This window comes from Peromyscus eremicus, chromosome 4 (assembly GCF_949786415.1).
Source record: "Peromyscus eremicus chromosome 4, PerEre_H2_v1, whole genome shotgun sequence".
Taxonomy (NCBI): Eukaryota; Metazoa; Chordata; class Mammalia; order Rodentia; family Cricetidae; genus Peromyscus; species Peromyscus eremicus.
The window spans coordinates 83,947,149-83,965,433 of record NC_081419.1 but is presented as its reverse complement, the minus strand read 5'-3'; the positions used below and the strand labels follow the sequence as shown (position 1 = coordinate 83,965,433).

The following is an 18,285-nucleotide window of genomic DNA, read 5'->3' as shown; positions in this document are numbered from 1 at the left end:
AGACAGATATCCAGTTGGTGTCTAGATAACTGGAAGGTGAGTTTACATGGGAAAAACTTACACAGCTTTGTGTTGAAATGAAGTATTGAGGGGACAGTAAGGTGTTGAGAGTTTATAGATAAACAGTTTCCTTTACAGAAGGAAAAGGGATGATTTCTTTTCTAGGATCAGGCTTTAAATAAAACAATATTTACTTAAATTTTTTAACCCCCAAATTCAAATTCCCAGAGCACTCCAAGTCTTCAAGTCTCATTATAGAGGACAGTGATTCATAGAAAACGAACAAACTACTATTTCAACCATATAACTACTCACAAAAAATAAAACCACTATGTCGTCTATAAAGTCCAGGAAAAGTGAACTCAGTAAACACACACACACACACACACACACACACACACACACACACACACACACATATATATATATATATATATATATATATAAAACTATGTTGGTAGAGTATATTCACACAGGATTAATAAAAGCTGTTTAGTAGATGTGTTGGGTAAGTTTTAATTCAGGGAATTCTTCACTTTGGCTAAAAATTCCCTATAAACATTCACAGTTACAGATTTGGATGATTCTTTTCTTTTCTCTTTTTGTGTTTATTTTTTATTTTATTTTATTTTTCTTTATTAAGAAATTTTCTACTCACTCCTCATGCTATCCACAGATCCTCCCTCTTCCCTCCTCACTCCTCCCACCCCCAGCCCTCTTTCCCAAGCCACCCCACATCTTCACATCCCCCAAATCGAGGTCTCCCATGGGGAGTCAGCAGAGCCCAGCTCACTGAGCCTAGGCAGGTCCAAGCCCCTTCCCACTGCACCAAGGCTGTGCAAGGTGTCACACCACAGGCACCAGATTCCCAGAAGCCTGCCCATGCACCAGGGACAGATCCCAATCCCCCTGCCTGGGGACCCCTAAACAGTTCGAGCCAAACAACCGTCTTTCATATCCAGAGGGCCTAATCAAGTCCCATGGGGGCTCCACAGCCACCAGTCCACAGTTCACGGGTTTCCACTAGTGTGGCCGGTCATCTCTGCACATCCTCCCATCATGATCTCAACGTTGCTCGCCTGCAGTATCTCTCCTCTCTCTCATCAATTGGCTTCCCAGAGCTCAGCCTGGTGCCTGGCCATGAATCTCTGCCTCCAGAGTCACTGGACAAAGGCTCTATGATGACAGCTAGGTTATTTGCTAGGCTGGTCACCAGAGTAGACCGGTCCAGGCACCCTCTGGACCACTGCTAGCAGACCAAGGTGGGGTCAACCTTGTGGATTCCTGAGAGCCTCCCAAGCACCCTGCCTCATCCTATTCCCATGACGTCCTCATCTGTCATGGTATCTCCCTCCCTGCCCTCCCACTCTGTCCCTGTTCCAGCTTCACCCTCCCATTTCCCTATGTTCTCATTCCCCACTCCTTGCCCTCTGCCACCCCCCCCACACACACACCCAGTCCACTCATGTAGATCTCATCCACTTCTCCTTCACAGGGGAATGATTATTTTCATAATCTTGACATTATAGGAAAGTCTGCTATGTTAAGATACGATTGTTTTTGCAAAAACTTTTAGAAAAAAAAAATCTGATATTTAGTGCTAAAACCAGAGCTTTGCCAAGAATGGCATAGCCACGCATCCTTCTGCCCACACAGAGGGGAAATGGCGTGTACCTCTCAAGTTTCATGACTCACTGGGTACCTGAGAGGGAAAACATGTAACCCAGGCCATTCTGGAGGAGTCAGTACACATTTGAAAAGATAATTGTAAGAAACTAGTCACATTTTTCTTGTTAGTTAAAAAAAAAAAAACTAAACAAAACAACTATTACTTGTACAGTGTTTGAATTGTTTTCTCAGATAGCCTGACTCTCTGTGTAATGCCAACATGAATTATACCAGCGTCTCTCATTGGATTTCTTGAACACTAGTAGATGGAGGACAAGGTACCAGGACTATGCCAGATGCTAGAGCCCAATAGTGAAAAGCATCGTGAACTTGGGGTTCACAAAGCTTCCAGGATCATTGACATGTATGTTACACAACTAAAATGTAACAGGATATGGAAATATTGGTGTACTCTTTTCAGTTTAAGTTTATGGGTCTTGCCTAACATTTACAGAAATATAAAGTCATTAAACTATTGGCTCTGTTATCTGTTAATAAAAGAACACAGTTCTATTTAAAACATGCATATGAGTTAAAATTACAATAAATATGGATTTATTTTTGAAAGTCTATGATTGTCTGTCATTTATTTGTATATATTTATTTTTTTAGTGTGCATGCTATGGTACGTTTGTAGATGTCAGAGAGCAACTTCTGGGAGTCAGTTATATCCTTCCTCCATGTGGATCCCACAGATTAAACTCAGGTCATTGGGTCTGGCATCAAATGTCTTTATCCACTGAGCCATCTGCCTGGCCTTTGATAAATATTTGCAATGAAATTTCTCTACTCAACTTTTTGTTGCCTTTTAAAGTACTAGTTTCATGTTTGTGTCAATATATTAATTTAATTTGATATTAACTAGTTATGATCACTATACTAATAAAATAGGCAAAGTGACTCTTCCATCAAGTCTACTTTTGAATACAAAAGGTCTGTTTTGCTGCAGGTATGTAACTAATGCTACAGCTGGCTTTGCCAATGTAATAGTCTGGAAAATTGGTTATTCAAGAGCAGGTCCCCTTCTTTCCCCAACTTAAGCCATTTTCTTTATAATGATATTTCCAATTGAACACTATTCCAAATCCAAGCCATTCAGATTGCTTAGTCATGCAACATAACGTTCCATTTGATCTGGAATTTGGTAATATAATAGAATGTAGATATTTAATTTTTTTATTTTAATATAAGTTTTAGGAATCGATTTTTCAAGATACTACCTATAATTCAGGATTTATCATGAAAGCATATTATGCAGATAGCCATGATTATAGCCACTAAAATGTAAACATCTGAAACAGTCATTGTACTAAATGTGCCTCTTTCTATTCAAATGGTAAAAAGTATTGGCATTGATTTGGGGAACTTGTTAAGCTTCTAAAGTTTTGTACCAGTGAGTATCTGGAATATGCCTTGAAGCAACTTCTGTTTACAGACAAAGTCTGTAAGATATCCAAATACCACAGTGTGAAGTGTTTACAGTTTATAAAAGAATTAAATATCAATTCCTTTTGGGTGTGCATTTTAAAATGAACATTAAATGAATAAGGGGAAACTGGAAAATGTTTCTGTCTGGCACATGCCAAATGAATGACTGCATTCATCTTCCATTTACAGCAAGCTGAGGGACTGCTGGCCGCAGAGGGACTATCTCATGGTCCATAAGGTCATGGCTGGGAATTCGTTTACTTTTATAATGGATTTCACCTGGAAATGTCATTCCTATGCAATCAACTGCATCATCTTGGGTCTCTCAGCAGTGACGCTGAACTACTGACAGATGGAGAATTTTGAAATGAGTTCCAACTAACTCTGACAGCCATCACGTCCCACTACCCTTAGTTACAAATTCACTTCCAATAGTGGGTAAAAAGATAAACTTACCCATAAAAGATGTTTAATATCATAAATTGTTAGCCATGATGTCTTTGTTTGGGAGGAGGGACCAGTTTATCTAGGGAGTTTTGACTATTAAACCAATCCAAAAGCTCATCATACCTGCCAAATTAATCTAAGAAACTTGCACCCGGGGTGGGGGGGAATCGTGGTTACAGGATTTTAAAACATGAAGCAATAAACTACCTGTACATGGTTTGTTTAATTCAGGTTTTTTGGGGGGGGGGCGGTAGGAGGGTCAAGGCTTGTGTTTTAAATCTTTCGGGAAATAAAGATAGAAATGTCACAGTTTGGACCTGAGAGATAGCTCAGCTGTTAAAGGATAGGCTCACAATCAAAAATATTAAAAAATGGTACATTTCTTCAAGAATCAAGAACCACCCAATTGCTTGAATGATTTATATGGAATGGGAAAGTCTCTGGGTGGCTTTATCAGAGCTCAGCCAAAGTCATCTTTGGCAGAAGCATTAGAAGGAAATTAAAAAAGTGGGTTTGGAAAAGTCTGTGTGAAAGACAGCCAAGATACATAGATCCATGCTACTGTAATCACTGATGGATGCTCTAGCTTTTCCCTCCATGCATGCACATAACTTTTTTTTTTGATGTCTTTCATATCATTGTGGGTTTGGTGCTTGTGTGCCAAGGATGAACTGATAAAAGCATGCCTAACTAATGTTGATTCTTAGTTTTCTAATTTTTTTATTTTGGTTTCCAGTATATTATAAAAAGTAGAAGAGTGGTTACAAGGAAAAAACTAGTGGAATTTTGTAATATGATGGGAGTAATTAAAGTAAAATGTTGGGTGGTGTCAAGACAGACAAAGTGGCAGCACCAATCAGTTGTGATAGAGGCAAATAGGTGTGCTTGAGCAGAGGCTGGGGTTTGAGGCTTAAATATTCAGAAGACGGTGTATAGAACTGAATAACATTTTTAGGTCACTTGTGTGTGGGGAGTAATAAAATTTAGGAACTTAAGAAAATAGTGTGTTAAGTCTTGAGAGCACAACCCAGGCCGCATTGTGCTCTCCTGCCTCAAAACCCCATTAAAAAGAGAGAGAAATTAAAATAAAATTTAAATTCTTCCCATAATTGAACTGAAACAATTTAAGTTGAAGTCATTTCCGGTAATGTCTCGCTCTTTAGAACCAGACAGTAAAGTGGTCACTATTTGCCAGAGATGCCTTTGAAGTAACAAGATTCTTTTCCACTTGTAGGTACAGAGCTAACTGGACTCAAAATCCACCTGTCCCCAAACTGAATTGCAAATGGAGTATACAGCAAAAGGAAGCTCAGATAGAATGTATCCTAAGAGGCTGTAACCTTTCAACTGCAGTTTGAGTAGGTTAATGTTTTTCACTTGAAAGGAATTCAGAAGAGGAGCATGCTCGGAATAAGAGAATTTCAGGCAGTATGTGGGGTTGAGAACGGTGCTGCTGTCGAAACTGAGTGTTCAAGCTGGCAGGCCCAAGCCTGCAGGGTTGGTTTCCAGTACATGCTGCCCCTTAACATTAAACAAAACACACACTGGGGGTGGGTGTGAGTGAAGAACCAATATTAAGAATTGTTATTGGGAAGAATGGGAAAAAACAAGATTGTGAACCGGGCAGTGGTGGCGCATGCCTTTAATCCCAGTACTTGGGAGGCAGAGCCAGGCAGATCTCTGTGATTTCAAGGCCAGGTTGATCTACAGAGTGAGATCCAGGGGCAGGCGCCAAAACTAAACAGAGAAACCCTGAAAAAAAAAAAAAAGAAAAAGAAAAAGTAAACCAGGATTGTGATATAACCATATGAAAGACAGAATGGGAAAATGTTATGTCTCAAGGACAACAGAATTAGGGAGGGATTCCATTTTGCATTTGAAAAGTGATTTGTAGGGCACATGCCTGCAATGCCAGCACTCAGTATTGCTGCAAGTTTGAGTATAGTCTGGTCTGCAAAGTGAGACCATGTCTCACCTCCTACTACACCTCCCAAAAGTAACACACACACACACACACACACACACACACACACACACACACACACACACATACACACACACACAGTCTGACAGGAAGAGGAGTGAGGTAGAGGACAGTATTTTGTTCAAGGTCCCGATCAGAGAATTGTTTAATATTTATGTTACTAATTTATGCATCAAATGCCTTACACCGCCATCTGTTTGAAAGCATAAACATTTTTAAAAATTGGCTTGTGAGGGCTGGGGACATTGTTTCTTGGCTAGAGTGCTTGCCTTACAATTGTAAGTACTGGACAAAGTTAAATGTGATAGCAGGCATCTGTAATTCCAGCACTCCTACAGCAGGGAAAGGTGGGGATAGGAGAATCATGAAATTTGGCAGGACTGGTAATAGATAGTAGCAAACAGATGTTGTCAAAAACGAGGTGGACAGGGAGGACTTCTACCTGAAGTTCCACTCTGCCTCCACATGTATGATGTGCCATGAGTGAGTCCACTTTCTCCAACACAAAGATAAAAAACCAATTGCTTTTAGCTAGTCTAGGCTTAGATGTGCTTTGGGACACAGACACATATTTAACAGAAATACTTCAAGACCAACATTTTCTAATAGCTCTTTGCTTGACACACTAGTCACTGGAGGTATAACTTCCCTTTGTAAGGGTTTAGGGGCTACTGAAAATGCCACAGGATGGTCTGCCTGGCAACTGCCACCTTTTAAAGAAGTCATACAAAGGACGAATTCAGTACTCCATCTAAACTTTGAAGAGCAGTTATTTTGTGATGATTCAAGAAGGCGCTTGTTGGATGCCAGCAGCTTGATCCTTGGACTTCTTCACTTGCAGAACTGCTTACAAATATAGCTTGCAGTGTTGCTAATGCAGTAGACTACGACAGCATTCTATCTTTTGCCATACAACTTGCAGGCACATAAAAACTTGCTCTTTAAAGAATTTTAAAAAGTAGGGAAGCATAATCTTAAAATGTTATCTTACAAAAAAAAAAAACCCCAAAACCCAAAAGTTTACAAGGTCTTAATAAAAGTGACTGATAGTATTGTGTTGAAAATTATTTCAATTTGTTAAGCAAGAGTAAATATAAAATTCACAAAATATAAATTTCATAAAATCCCAGTCATAACTATGCTTTTTAAAATTCTTAATTTTTTTCTTATCTAGCTTTGATTTATTATTATTATTATTATTTTTTTTTTTTTTTTTTCGAGACAAGGTTTCTCTGCATAGTTTTGGTGCCTGTCCTGGATCTTCCTCTGTAGACCAGGCTAGCCTTGAACTCACAGAGATCCACCTGGCTCTGCATCCCGAGTGCTGGGATTAAAGGCGTGCACCACCACTGCCTGACATTCTAACTTTGATTTATAATCAACCAACTCTGCAATCCATCTAGACTTGGAGGGGAGTGGGGAAAGATATGGAACCGAAGGAGGATTAGTGAGAGCAGAAATTAATAGGTATTGTGAACAGAGAGGGTGGGGACAGTCTCTGAGCTACAGAAGGAATGGCACATTGGGTAATATGCAAGCAAGTCAAAAAAGTATTAGAGGTATCCACTGTCAACAATGGAGATCACCTTGTTCGTTCCTGATTCAAAATGTTCAGTGGCTTCCATGACATTTACATCTTTTTTCACCTTCCCAAAGACATTTGACACCTAAGCACTCTTTCTTGGCAGCATAGATGAAAAACTGAGAAGCATTTGTTTGGCCCATTGTTTGCCATGAGCAAGATGAATGCTTCAGGATGTAGTTCTTATTCTGAAATTTCTTCCCACAGATGGACTTGCTGTCAGTGTCATTATGGTTTGTGAAGTCACCACCATGACACGTGAGTCCTAGAATAATTCTGTGAAAGGAGGAAGTCTTCTCTCCACATTTTTCGTGCAGTGCTCAGAATGTGGAAATTTTCTGTTGTCTTGCAACTGTTTGTAAATGGCTCAAAGGAGACACGATTGGCCGCCGTGTTAGAGAACACATTGGGGTTGACCAAGGCTGCCAGCAAGTGGCAATAGGGAACTCTTTGGGGGGCTCACCACCTAACTCTCAAATAAATCATGCAGAGGCTTATTCTTAATTATAAATGCACGGCCTTAGCTTGGCTTGTTTCTTGCCAGCTTTTCTTAACTTTATATTATCCTGGCTATCTTTGGCCGGGCTTTTATCTTTCTCTATTCCTCTATACCTTTTCTTTCCTTCTTACTCCGTGGCTGGCTGTAGATGGCTGGTTGGCCCCTGAAGTCATCCTCCTTGATCCTTCTTGCTGTTTCTTCCCAGATTTTTCCTATCTAGTCTCTCTGCCTGCTAGCCCTGCCTATCCTTTCTCCTGCTTTGCTATAGGCCATTCAGTTCTTTTATTAGACCATCAAGTGTTTTAGACAGGCAAAGTATCACAGCTTCAGAGTTAAACAAATACAACATAAACAAAAGTAACACACCTTAAAATATTCCTCAACAAGTGTCAATACAAAGTTTATATTTATTCACATATTAAAACAGCTTTATATTTTCATATTCATGTAACACAAATTTCTAAAGGTCTTATCATAAAAAACCCAGAGCCTGATATCGGGGTGAAAGCTGAAAGATCAAAGAAGCAGAGCAAGCCACAGCCACCACCTCTTACCTCACCAACTCCTCAGCCTCTGACTGAAATCCTGAGTCCTCACCTGAAAGGATCCAGGTTTTTTATGATAAGACATTCATTATTTCTATTTCCTTGGTTTTGTGAAATAATTTTACACAGGGAAAATCTTGGATAAAAATTTCATATGGAAGAAAATCACATAGCTTATGGCTTGAGGTGGACAACAGGCAGGTATAGTGACTTTTGTGTCTGTGAGTATGTACATGCTGTGATGCACATGTGGAGCACAGAGGACAAACTTGCCGCTGGTTCTCTCCTTCTACTATTGAGGTTCCAGGGATCAAACATAGGTCACCATATGCCATCATGTACTGATCCATCTTACTAATCTGGTCATTCATGTGGTAAAAATACTTCTTTTGAAGCATATAATTAGCTGAAGTAATTTGAAGAAAATATAAAGTGGGAGGTGGCTCTTTTTAAAATTACTTACTTACTTACTTATTTCTGAGACAAGGTTTCTCTGTGTAGTCCCGACTGTCCTGGAACTCACTCTCTAGACCAGGCTGGCCTCAAACTCAGAGATCCACCTGCTTCTACCCCCTGAGTGCTGGGATTAAAGGTATGCTACCACTGTTCAGGAAAGGTGATTCTTAAAACAGCCAACATGACCAAAACCCTAACCACAAAGTAGTGTGACAAGTTATTGGGCCTTTCCTATGACAGATTCTGACTATACCCCTACGTATACAGAAGGAACTGTGAAGATTATTCTGTCTCATGCTTTCTCAATTAGATTTTAAATACAAACAATTGACTAACTAAAAGCCTTAAGAAGTCTTATAAGTTGTATGGTTATTTGGTTTGGTGTGAAGATTCCTTTGAAGCACAAATTTAAAAGAGCACTAGTCAAAAATGTGTACTTTTGACTACAAAAGTAGGTCATACCAGACAAATGAACAAGGTTAGGTAATTATGTTGTAGCTCTGTGTAATCCCCAAAGTAACAGGAATGATTAAAACATTTTCTCACCACTCCTCCTTATTAAGAAATGTATAGGTTGTTTACAGATTTGGTCGGAGTACACACTACCTTGTTCTAATATGAAAAACAAATTTGCAAAATTCACGCTTATATAAAATAACATTTAGAATATATAAGTGGTTGCAACAAAACAGGAAGACAAACACTTTAAAATCTATATCTTTAATATACCAAGTAATAAAATACTAGTATTTTATTTATGACAGGTATTTAAACAATATTTACAATGTTATGGACACACATATCTACATTTTTACATCAAAGTTTTTGTACATAAAATCACATGTATATATAAAACAACATATTGACAAATAACAGAAGACCAAATATATCTTGTCCATAGTTTTATGACTTCTAAATTACCTTATTTTGAAAATAATAGGGGTAATTCAGTTCACTCTTTTTTCTAAAACGTCCTAATCCAGCTGTGGTAAAGTAAAACTAAACTGACATAATGCTGACTAGAGATTTTCAAGAGTAACAAATATTTGAGAAATGGGAAACATAACCTGTTGTAATTTTATATTTACTTAAAAGAAAGAAATTTCATTTTGTTTGATGAAAATATTTTAGTAAACAGTTTTAGATTGCCTTCTTTCAGAGACTTGAAATACATTTCAGCAGGGACAAATACCAGGCCAAGGACATCGACACTTCTTAGCGAACATTTTCTTTAAAAGTGTTTCTTCTTAATTTTCTAAGCATGTTTGAATTTACTTGGTTGGTGTTTCTTTTATAACCTAGAGAAGAAATAAAGATGAATAAATATAAAGAAAATTTCAAAACTCATTGTTAATTTATATAACAATTTATTGACAAATTTACTCTTGAAATTCATGGTTAATTAACACAATTTAAAATACAACAAATTTTCTGAGATTTCATCTCTTGGTGAGAACTCAGGGCTTCCTTAGCTTTCCCCCCCTGACCTTCTCAGTCTTCCCTTCTATTCCATCTCCATTCCTTTGTGTTAGTTAGCCTCCAAACCACAGAGAGTGGGTCCTCTACCAGGGACTCCTAGTGGCCACACAGGGCTGGGATGCAGAAGCATCCTCCCTGCAACCACCACACTTTCATAGCATCTAGAGTTGCCAACAGCAACCAAAGAACAGAATATCCACCCAACAAAGAAGAAGACCAGCCATCTATACAAAGAAAGACCTCAAACATCCTAACTCCAGATGTCTAAATCCCCTGCTGAAAAACCCAACCATGAATAGCCAAGACAGTAGGTTTCCTCAAGAAGCAAGTAATCCTATGGCAGTAGGCCCTGAGAAATGCAATTTTGCAAAAACACAGAACAAGGACTTAAAAAAAACTGCAAGGACAATAAAGTAGATATGAATAAATGCCTTCATGAAGACCATGAAAACACACAAACACAAAAAAAGAATGAAATAACAAAAAACAGTTAAATACATGAAAGTAGAATCACTAAAGAAAAACCCAAACTAAATAAAACTGGAAATGAAAAACTTGGAAGGTCTAACAGATTACAAGACATTGAAGAAAAAATTTCAGGTCTGGAAACAAGGTAGAAGAAATGGATAGCTCAGTCAAAGAAAATGTTAAATCTAAAAATAATCTAAGCACAAAACATCTAGGAAATCTGGGGCACCATGAAAAGACCAAAATTACAAAAAATATAGGGATAGAAAGAGAAGAATGCCAGACCAAAGGCACAGATTTTTTTTTTTTTTTAGCACAAAAATCACAGAAGAAAATTTCCCTAATCTAAGGAGGAGATGCCTAAAAGGGTACAAGAAGCATACAGACAACCAAATAGACAGGACCAGAAAAAAAGTTCCTCATGACACATAACAATTCAAACGGTAGCTGTATAGAATGAAGAAAAGGTATTAAAAGCTGAAAGGGAAAAAGACCAAGTAACATATAAAGGCAGATTTATTAGAATAATACCTGATTTCTCAGAAGGGCCTGGAGAGATGTTCTACAAACTGAGAGATGACAGATGTCAGCTCAGACTATCAGACCCAGCAAGACTATGCAACACACACACACACACACACACACACACACACACACACACACAATCACAATAAAACCAAATTTAATTATTTACTGTCTACCAAGCCAGCTATATAGAAGGTACTAGAATAGTGGTTCTTACCCTGTGGGTTGTGACCCTCTTGGGGGTTATATCGGATATCTTGCAGATCAGATATTTACATTACAATTCATAACAGTAGCAATTATAGTTATGCAATAACAATGAAACAACTTTATAGTTGGGGGTTACCACAACATGAGGAATTATATTAAAGGGTCTCAGCACTAGGAAGGTTGAGTACCACTGCACTAGAAGGAAAACTTCAGTCTGAAGCGGTTCAAGACATTCAAGAAAACACTAGTAGTCCCAGGACAATAAATCAAAAGAGGTGGAAAAGATACACACCATAACAACAAAGTAATAGGAATCAGTAAGCACAGCTCATTTATAAGTTTCAATATCAACATTTTCAATTTCCCAATAACAAGACATAGACTAATAGATTAGATTAGAAAACAGGACCCACCTTTCTGCTGTATCCAATAAATACACCTTACCATTAAGGATAGAAATCACCTAAAAGAATGGAAAAAAGTATTCCAAGAAAGTGGACCCAAGGAGCAAGCAGGTGTGGTAGCCCTTTGAATATTTGACACAATAGACTTCAAACGGAAACTAATCAGAAGAAATGTGGAAGGATACTACATACTCATGAGAGGGAAAGTCCACCAAGAGGATGCTGCAATTCTAAACATCTATGCACCAAATACAATGACACTCAAGTTCAGAAAAGAAACACTACAACAACTATAAAATCATATATTTACTGTCCCACACTGATAATAGGTGACTTCAGTACCCAACTTTTACCAAAAGACAGATCATCTAGACACAAAATTGAACAGAAATGCTGGAATTAAATAATGCCGTAAGTCAAGTGGACCTACCAGATATTTACAGAACACTTAATCTAAACACAAAAGAATATATTTTCTTTTCACCAGCTCATGGCACTTTCTCCACGTACTTGGGTACAAAACAAGTCTCAAAAGATGTTAAGAAAATTGAAATAACCCCCTACATCCTATATGACTATCTACTACTACTATTAGAAACTTCCAAAAATATACACATATATGAAAGAAATCTAAACATAGTCAGCAAATAATAAGAGAGAAAATACCTCAACTAGACCTCGTATAACACCAAATAAAACCTCAGTACCAGGAATGGGTTACATCTTGCTGGGCCAGAAAAACCCCCTGGAAACTCACAAACAAACAAAAGCTATTGTCAAGGCTATTGGTCACTCTCTACAACCTGACAGTAGGCCCTATTGCTAAAGACAACATTTACTCATGCCACAGAACACTGAGAACTCAAGCTGGCGCCTAAACTAGAAGCTTCATCCCTGCTAGCATTTGTAGTATTGGAAAGGATTCTGCATGCTACCAGACAAGAAAGGTAACCATCAATACCATGCAGCTATAAACCCTGTGACCTATAACAACAACCTGCTTACAAGCTATACTGATGCATTAGTGGTACAAATGATATAGTGGAGTAACCAACCACTTTTTTGGTTGGAATTAAGTCCCATTAAAGGAGACGTAACCTGAGTATGGACCTGTCACTGCTAAAGTGGCCAAGAACCTGAGGTCATAGGCCTAACAGAAAACCTACTACTATCATTCTAAGGGAACAGAGAAATAAAGTGACTCCTAATGACATCTATATATCAACTCATATCACAGAATCTTCTTGCATAAGATGGGAATTAACAAAGAGATCCACAACTGGAAAATGAGCAAAGAGTGAGAGACTTTGGAGTATTCAGTTCTAAGTGGGATGTTTTCATTAAAGCCCTCCCCCCAAGGCTCAGGGATCTACGAGGACAAGGAGGTGGAAAGATTCAAGGAGCCAGATGTGATGGAGGACTCTAAGGAAATAGTGTCTTCTGGACACAACAGGAATGGTGTCTGAACAAACTCACAGAGATTGTGGCAGTATGCCTAAAACCAGCCTAGGTTCAAGCCTGAGAGGGTACCAATACTAAGAGGAGGAAGTAAATACCGACTCCCATCACTAATCAGGAAGCTATCTGTAATTGATACCCACTGACAAAGGAAAAGTCAGTTTTCTTCAATGGAGTCTTAGTGGATATATCAACCATACTTCAGGGCTAGCCCTATGCATAGGAGTAAGTGACCAAGACAAAATGAACTCAATGGTATTTTTGTTTTATTTTAGCATTTCTTTTGTGTTATTGGTCTTTTGCTTGTTTTGATTTTTATATTTTTACATTTCTTAGTGTTTCTTATTTTTATTTTAAAGAGAGCCATAAAAAACATAAAGTTGGGTGGGTAAGGAAAATATGGAAGGAATTGGGTGAGGGAAAAATATGATCAAAGTACATTGTACAAAAATATATAGAAATAAAGAAACTAACATGTATATAGAAGAGAAAAAAATACAACAGTAGCAGAGCAACATTAATACTGCTGGCTAAAAGTTTTCTACTCTCTTCATAATGTAAATATAGTTTAGTGAGCATTTCTGATAAACATATGTAAGTAAAGTCACTGAATAATCTACTTCAGTTTCCCCATTCTCATTAACAGAAGAAAACGCGTAAAAGCTCGTTCCTTTCCTTTCTTGTATGATCACTGTTTTCATATTCTTTGGATTATGTTCTCAGGCAGATCTCTGAAACTCTGCTGTTTGTGCCTCTGACACAAATCTCAGGTCTCTTCCTTTCTGCTCTCAAACAGGGCCTCTCTACCTCCTCATCCTTTTGCCACTTAGGTTGTTTATACATGTTCTTGGTCACATGATTTAGTTTTAGAGGCTCTTATTTTCTTGTTTCTCTACTACTCAGTTGACAATACTTGCCTTTCCCCCGACTGTTAGCCTTTGTGGTTTCACTCTTGTACATTATTAGAAACTCAGGTGAACACGATTTAAAAAAAAAAGCAGTTATATTTTCTTTCTAGTAATTTTTAAAATGTGTTTGGTTATTTTTGCTTAGATATTCATTTTTATGAATATTTATCTTCTATTAAAATTGATAACCTCTAAGTACTCCATTCTCTTTAATCATATTTTTAACCTATTGTCTGATTTTAAAATCTATACAATAGACATATCTTTGAAAAAGTAAACAAGTATCAATTGTTAATACAGGAATTATCAAAGTTATTGAAGAAAAATAATAGCTTTCATGTTATGCAGGGGCATACACATGATCTCATGAGACTCTTTTAAATTCCAAGTGCTATAAATTCCTCCAGAGAAGAAACCAGTCTTACAAATCTTTGTATTCATTCTGGGATGTAGCACAAGATGAATGCTTAACAAGTGAGTACTTTTTGAAGGAAGTTATAGTGTCAGAGACCGGTCTGGGCCTTGTGGTCTAGAACTGGTTGATATAATCCATGCATAGTCAAACAGGACTTTTGTTCCCATGGACTCAAGTCACTCCCACATGTGATGGAGGGTATGTAAGATCCTTCACTAACATCTTTTTTCAACTTGTCAGTGGGAGTAACAATATGATTATAGCTAGGAGCAAAGTAGAGACCGTATAGTAATTACATAAATGATTCAGAGGTCAGATGTAAAAACATAAGCACTGAGAGAAAAATTCCAAGTGGATATAATTTATTTATAAAGTATAGTTAATGAGCTAGGCAGGGTGGTACATGCCTGTAATCTCAGCACTGGGCAGCAGAGACAAGAGAATAACTAGTTCAAAACTAGCTTGCACTAAAAAGGCCTTGCCTCAAAAACAAAACATTTAAATATATACACATATATATGTAATTGATTCACTGTGTGATACATGTAACTATTACTTCAATCATTAGATACCTGCAATATGAAGTAGGCTATACAACAAAAAGAGGATGCAGAGTACCAGGTTAGGAAATCTGGTCCTCTACTTTAATATTTGTGCAATATTGAATACATGCTTCACAACGTATCTTAAGTTTCCTTTTCTACAATGTATAAAAAAAAAATCACACCTATCCTACCACAAAATATGAAGGGAGATATTTATGAAGACATAAAATCAAGGTACTAAATGTATAACTGATAATCATGCAATTAAATATCAGATTAACAGCTCAGACATACCCAATGTTAGTCTGTTTTCTTGCAAGAGCTTATCACTTGAATTATCCTTTCGAATGCGTTTGGCAAATCCGTGATTTTCTTCAGATTTTAATGGAGCATTTGATGTAGAACTTGTGGAGAAAAGTTTATTTTAGTTAAGGCATTCAAAAATTTCCTTAATTCATATGCTATATATTATAAGAAATTAAATACAGAAATAATTGTGAAATCCTGCATAATTGGAGACACTAAAAGTACTTAAAAATAAATCTAGTTATCTGTGATTTTAATGATGCTAATATAATTTAGATAAGATGATTCTGGGTATAGGTAACAGTTCTCCAGAATATTTCTCTTTCAGAACAAACATGAACACTGTTTGCTATTTACAGCATGGGAGAGACATCCTAAGGGGTAAAAATTCACTGATGTTAAAGAATTAAAAAAATTAAAAATATTGTTAGGATTAAAATTTCAATTACAATTTCAACAGATAAAATTCAGTTTGGTAGATTTTGGAATATCTAGGACTTTTGGACTTTAATTTTCCTTTTTTTAAAGAAAAAATTAACAGTAGATAAAGTATACATGGGGAGGTTTTAATATTTTAAAACCGCATTAGAACATATACACCCCTAAATATGTACATGAAATCTACTAAGTGGAAAATACCAGAGCTTATTACTTTCAAGCTCATCTTTCTTTAATTGGGGGAAAAGGAAGATTAAAAAAAAAGTAATTATGTACACATCTATCATTAATCTCTTTTAACCTTAGTTAATGGCAGGATCTAATTATTGATACCAGAGGGAATGGACAGAGTAGTAACTAATACTCTGTGAATAGTCAAGTTACTTTCTTTATTATATTCTTTAATATTATTTCACAGTACTGGTTTATCATGTGCCAGTCCTTAACACATCTAAACCCACAAACACACAATTTACACAAGCAGACATTTCAAGAAAACATGCATTTGATAATGACCGTGTTTACACTTCTACGAACAGTCTTAGTATAAACATCTGCAACATTTTAATAAAAACACGGGAGCTCGTAAAAACCCAGAAAACTTAATATTAATCAGTGGGAACGGGTGGCTGAGACAGATGCTGACAATTCACTAGTCTAACAGAGTGAGCCAGACTAACAGCACAATTCAGACTGACACCTGAGCAAAGTGCAGCAGTCCCTACTGGCCCAGAGGACACGGAGCACTATTACACGACTGCCACTGAGTGGGGTCCTGAAAGCAGGGATGGGATTAAACCTAAAATACGCTTAGGATCAATGTCTACTTTTTGCTTAAAGGAAGCGGCTTAGGACTTCTGTTTGGAATATCCGGCTACCAGAATCAGTTAGTTGTCTTTTGTACACCGGAAATTCTTTTGTAAAGTAAGTGCTATGTGAAACCGAGCTCTGCTTATTCCATGACAGTTCTAAATGTGGGTACTAAGTAGTTTACAGTAGGTAGCAAATTTGGCATGGAGATATTGGATAAGGGATGGCTGCTATATCATACTACTTAGAATGGCATGCAATGAAAATTTGTTAGTTCCTGGAACTTTTCATTTAATATTTTCAAATCTTGGTTGACTTTTGGTTTCTGAAACAGAGAGCAAAACCATGAGTTGAGGGGACTACTGTATCACTGTTTAAGCATCACAGATAGAGACAGTCAGGAAAAATCGATTCATCTATGTTTCAAGGTTCCTTTGTCCCATGTTTTGGAAGAGCAAGAGAAGATTCTAAAATACTTCATGAAGTGTGAATAACTATGCTATTTGTACATTTGTTCCTGTGGCCTAAATAAGAAATTTAGAAGAATTAACTTTAGTTTTATACTTTTCTCTGTATACTATTGGAAAGAAAAAGGGGTAGGAAAAATCAGACCATTTCGTATGTAGTTAGTATATTTTGTTATTGTATCCATGACACATCGTACAACTTAGGCTACTGTGCTAATCACTTCTGGGTTTTTAGGACTTTCTCAAATTGGTGATTCAATGGCCTTTGTCAACTCTGTTTTAGAAAACCATTAGCCACTATGTTCTCAAGTATTGTTTTTCTCTATTCTTTCTCTTCTTTTGGAGACTGAAAATACTATTTCCAGACTTAAGTAATTAGGATTCTGTAGGTCTCCTCCAAGCTTCTGTTTCTTCCTTTATTGGTTTAGGCATTTTTCTATGCACCTACCCTCCAGCTCATTAATACTCCCTTTTGTTGTGACTAATCCATTGAACTGGTTGATTGAGTTATAAATTTCATCTTATAATATTTATATAGTTATAAAATCCATCTTTGTGGTTCTAGGATATCTATTTGATTAACTTTAACAAAATACTGTTCTTTGGTGAACTTTATCTAATCTGCTGAAATGAATCATGGTTACAATCAATAGTTCCTATTTAATCATCCTTATCTATGGATCATTGCTTCTCTAATTGCTTTTCCTTCTTGACACTCCATAGTTTTGGTTTAAAATTATGTATGAACATCTGCATAGGTTCTAGATAGCATATTCTAGAGATTTTAAATTTTAGTTTAGAAGACTATGGAACAGACAGATCACCTAAATTTAAGCAAAGACTGAGTTGGTCCAAGATCTCTGAGCTTGTTAGAACTGATTTATTTCTAGTTTGTCCTAATCCTAGGGTACAGCACCTTGAGAATTTCAAATACAATCCTGGGGTGTTTAACAGGCCCCCTTCTACCACAGCTTTTGACCTTAGACCTTTGTACTACAGGTTGTATTACTCGAACAAGTAAAATACTCAAACAAGTAAACAACTGTTGTCAGAATAAAAGTAAGAGCTAAGTGTCAGTCTGGAAGCTAGAAGACTTTTCAAATCATTTTTAATAACCTAGAAATGGGATACTTTATATAAACTTCAAGTGAAATCTTGGGCTTCATTCAGATTCCCTTTCAATAACATAAATCCAGGGCTTCACTGAGTACTTAGCATAGATAGGATTAACTAAAAACTGAGA

General features: G+C 37.0%; 1 protein-coding gene across 3 annotated transcripts in view; it reads right to left on the bottom strand.

The window, feature by feature from the left end:
- Window positions 1–9,674: 9,674 nt before the first annotated feature.
- The window catches only part of Kif18a (kinesin family member 18A), a 65,531-nt gene continuing 56,920 nt past the window's right edge, over window positions 9,675–18,285 (bottom strand). For all 3 annotated transcript variants that reach the window (XM_059261070.1, XM_059261068.1, XM_059261069.1), the window contains exons 16-17: window positions 15,316–15,425; window positions 9,675–9,907 (exon numbers count right to left, since the gene is read on the bottom strand). In XM_059261070.1, the coding sequence (XP_059117053.1) occupies window positions 9,825–9,907; window positions 15,316–15,425 (193 nt within the window). In that variant the 3' untranslated portion in view covers window positions 9,675–9,824. The remainder of the gene's footprint in view (window positions 9,908–15,315; window positions 15,426–18,285) is intronic.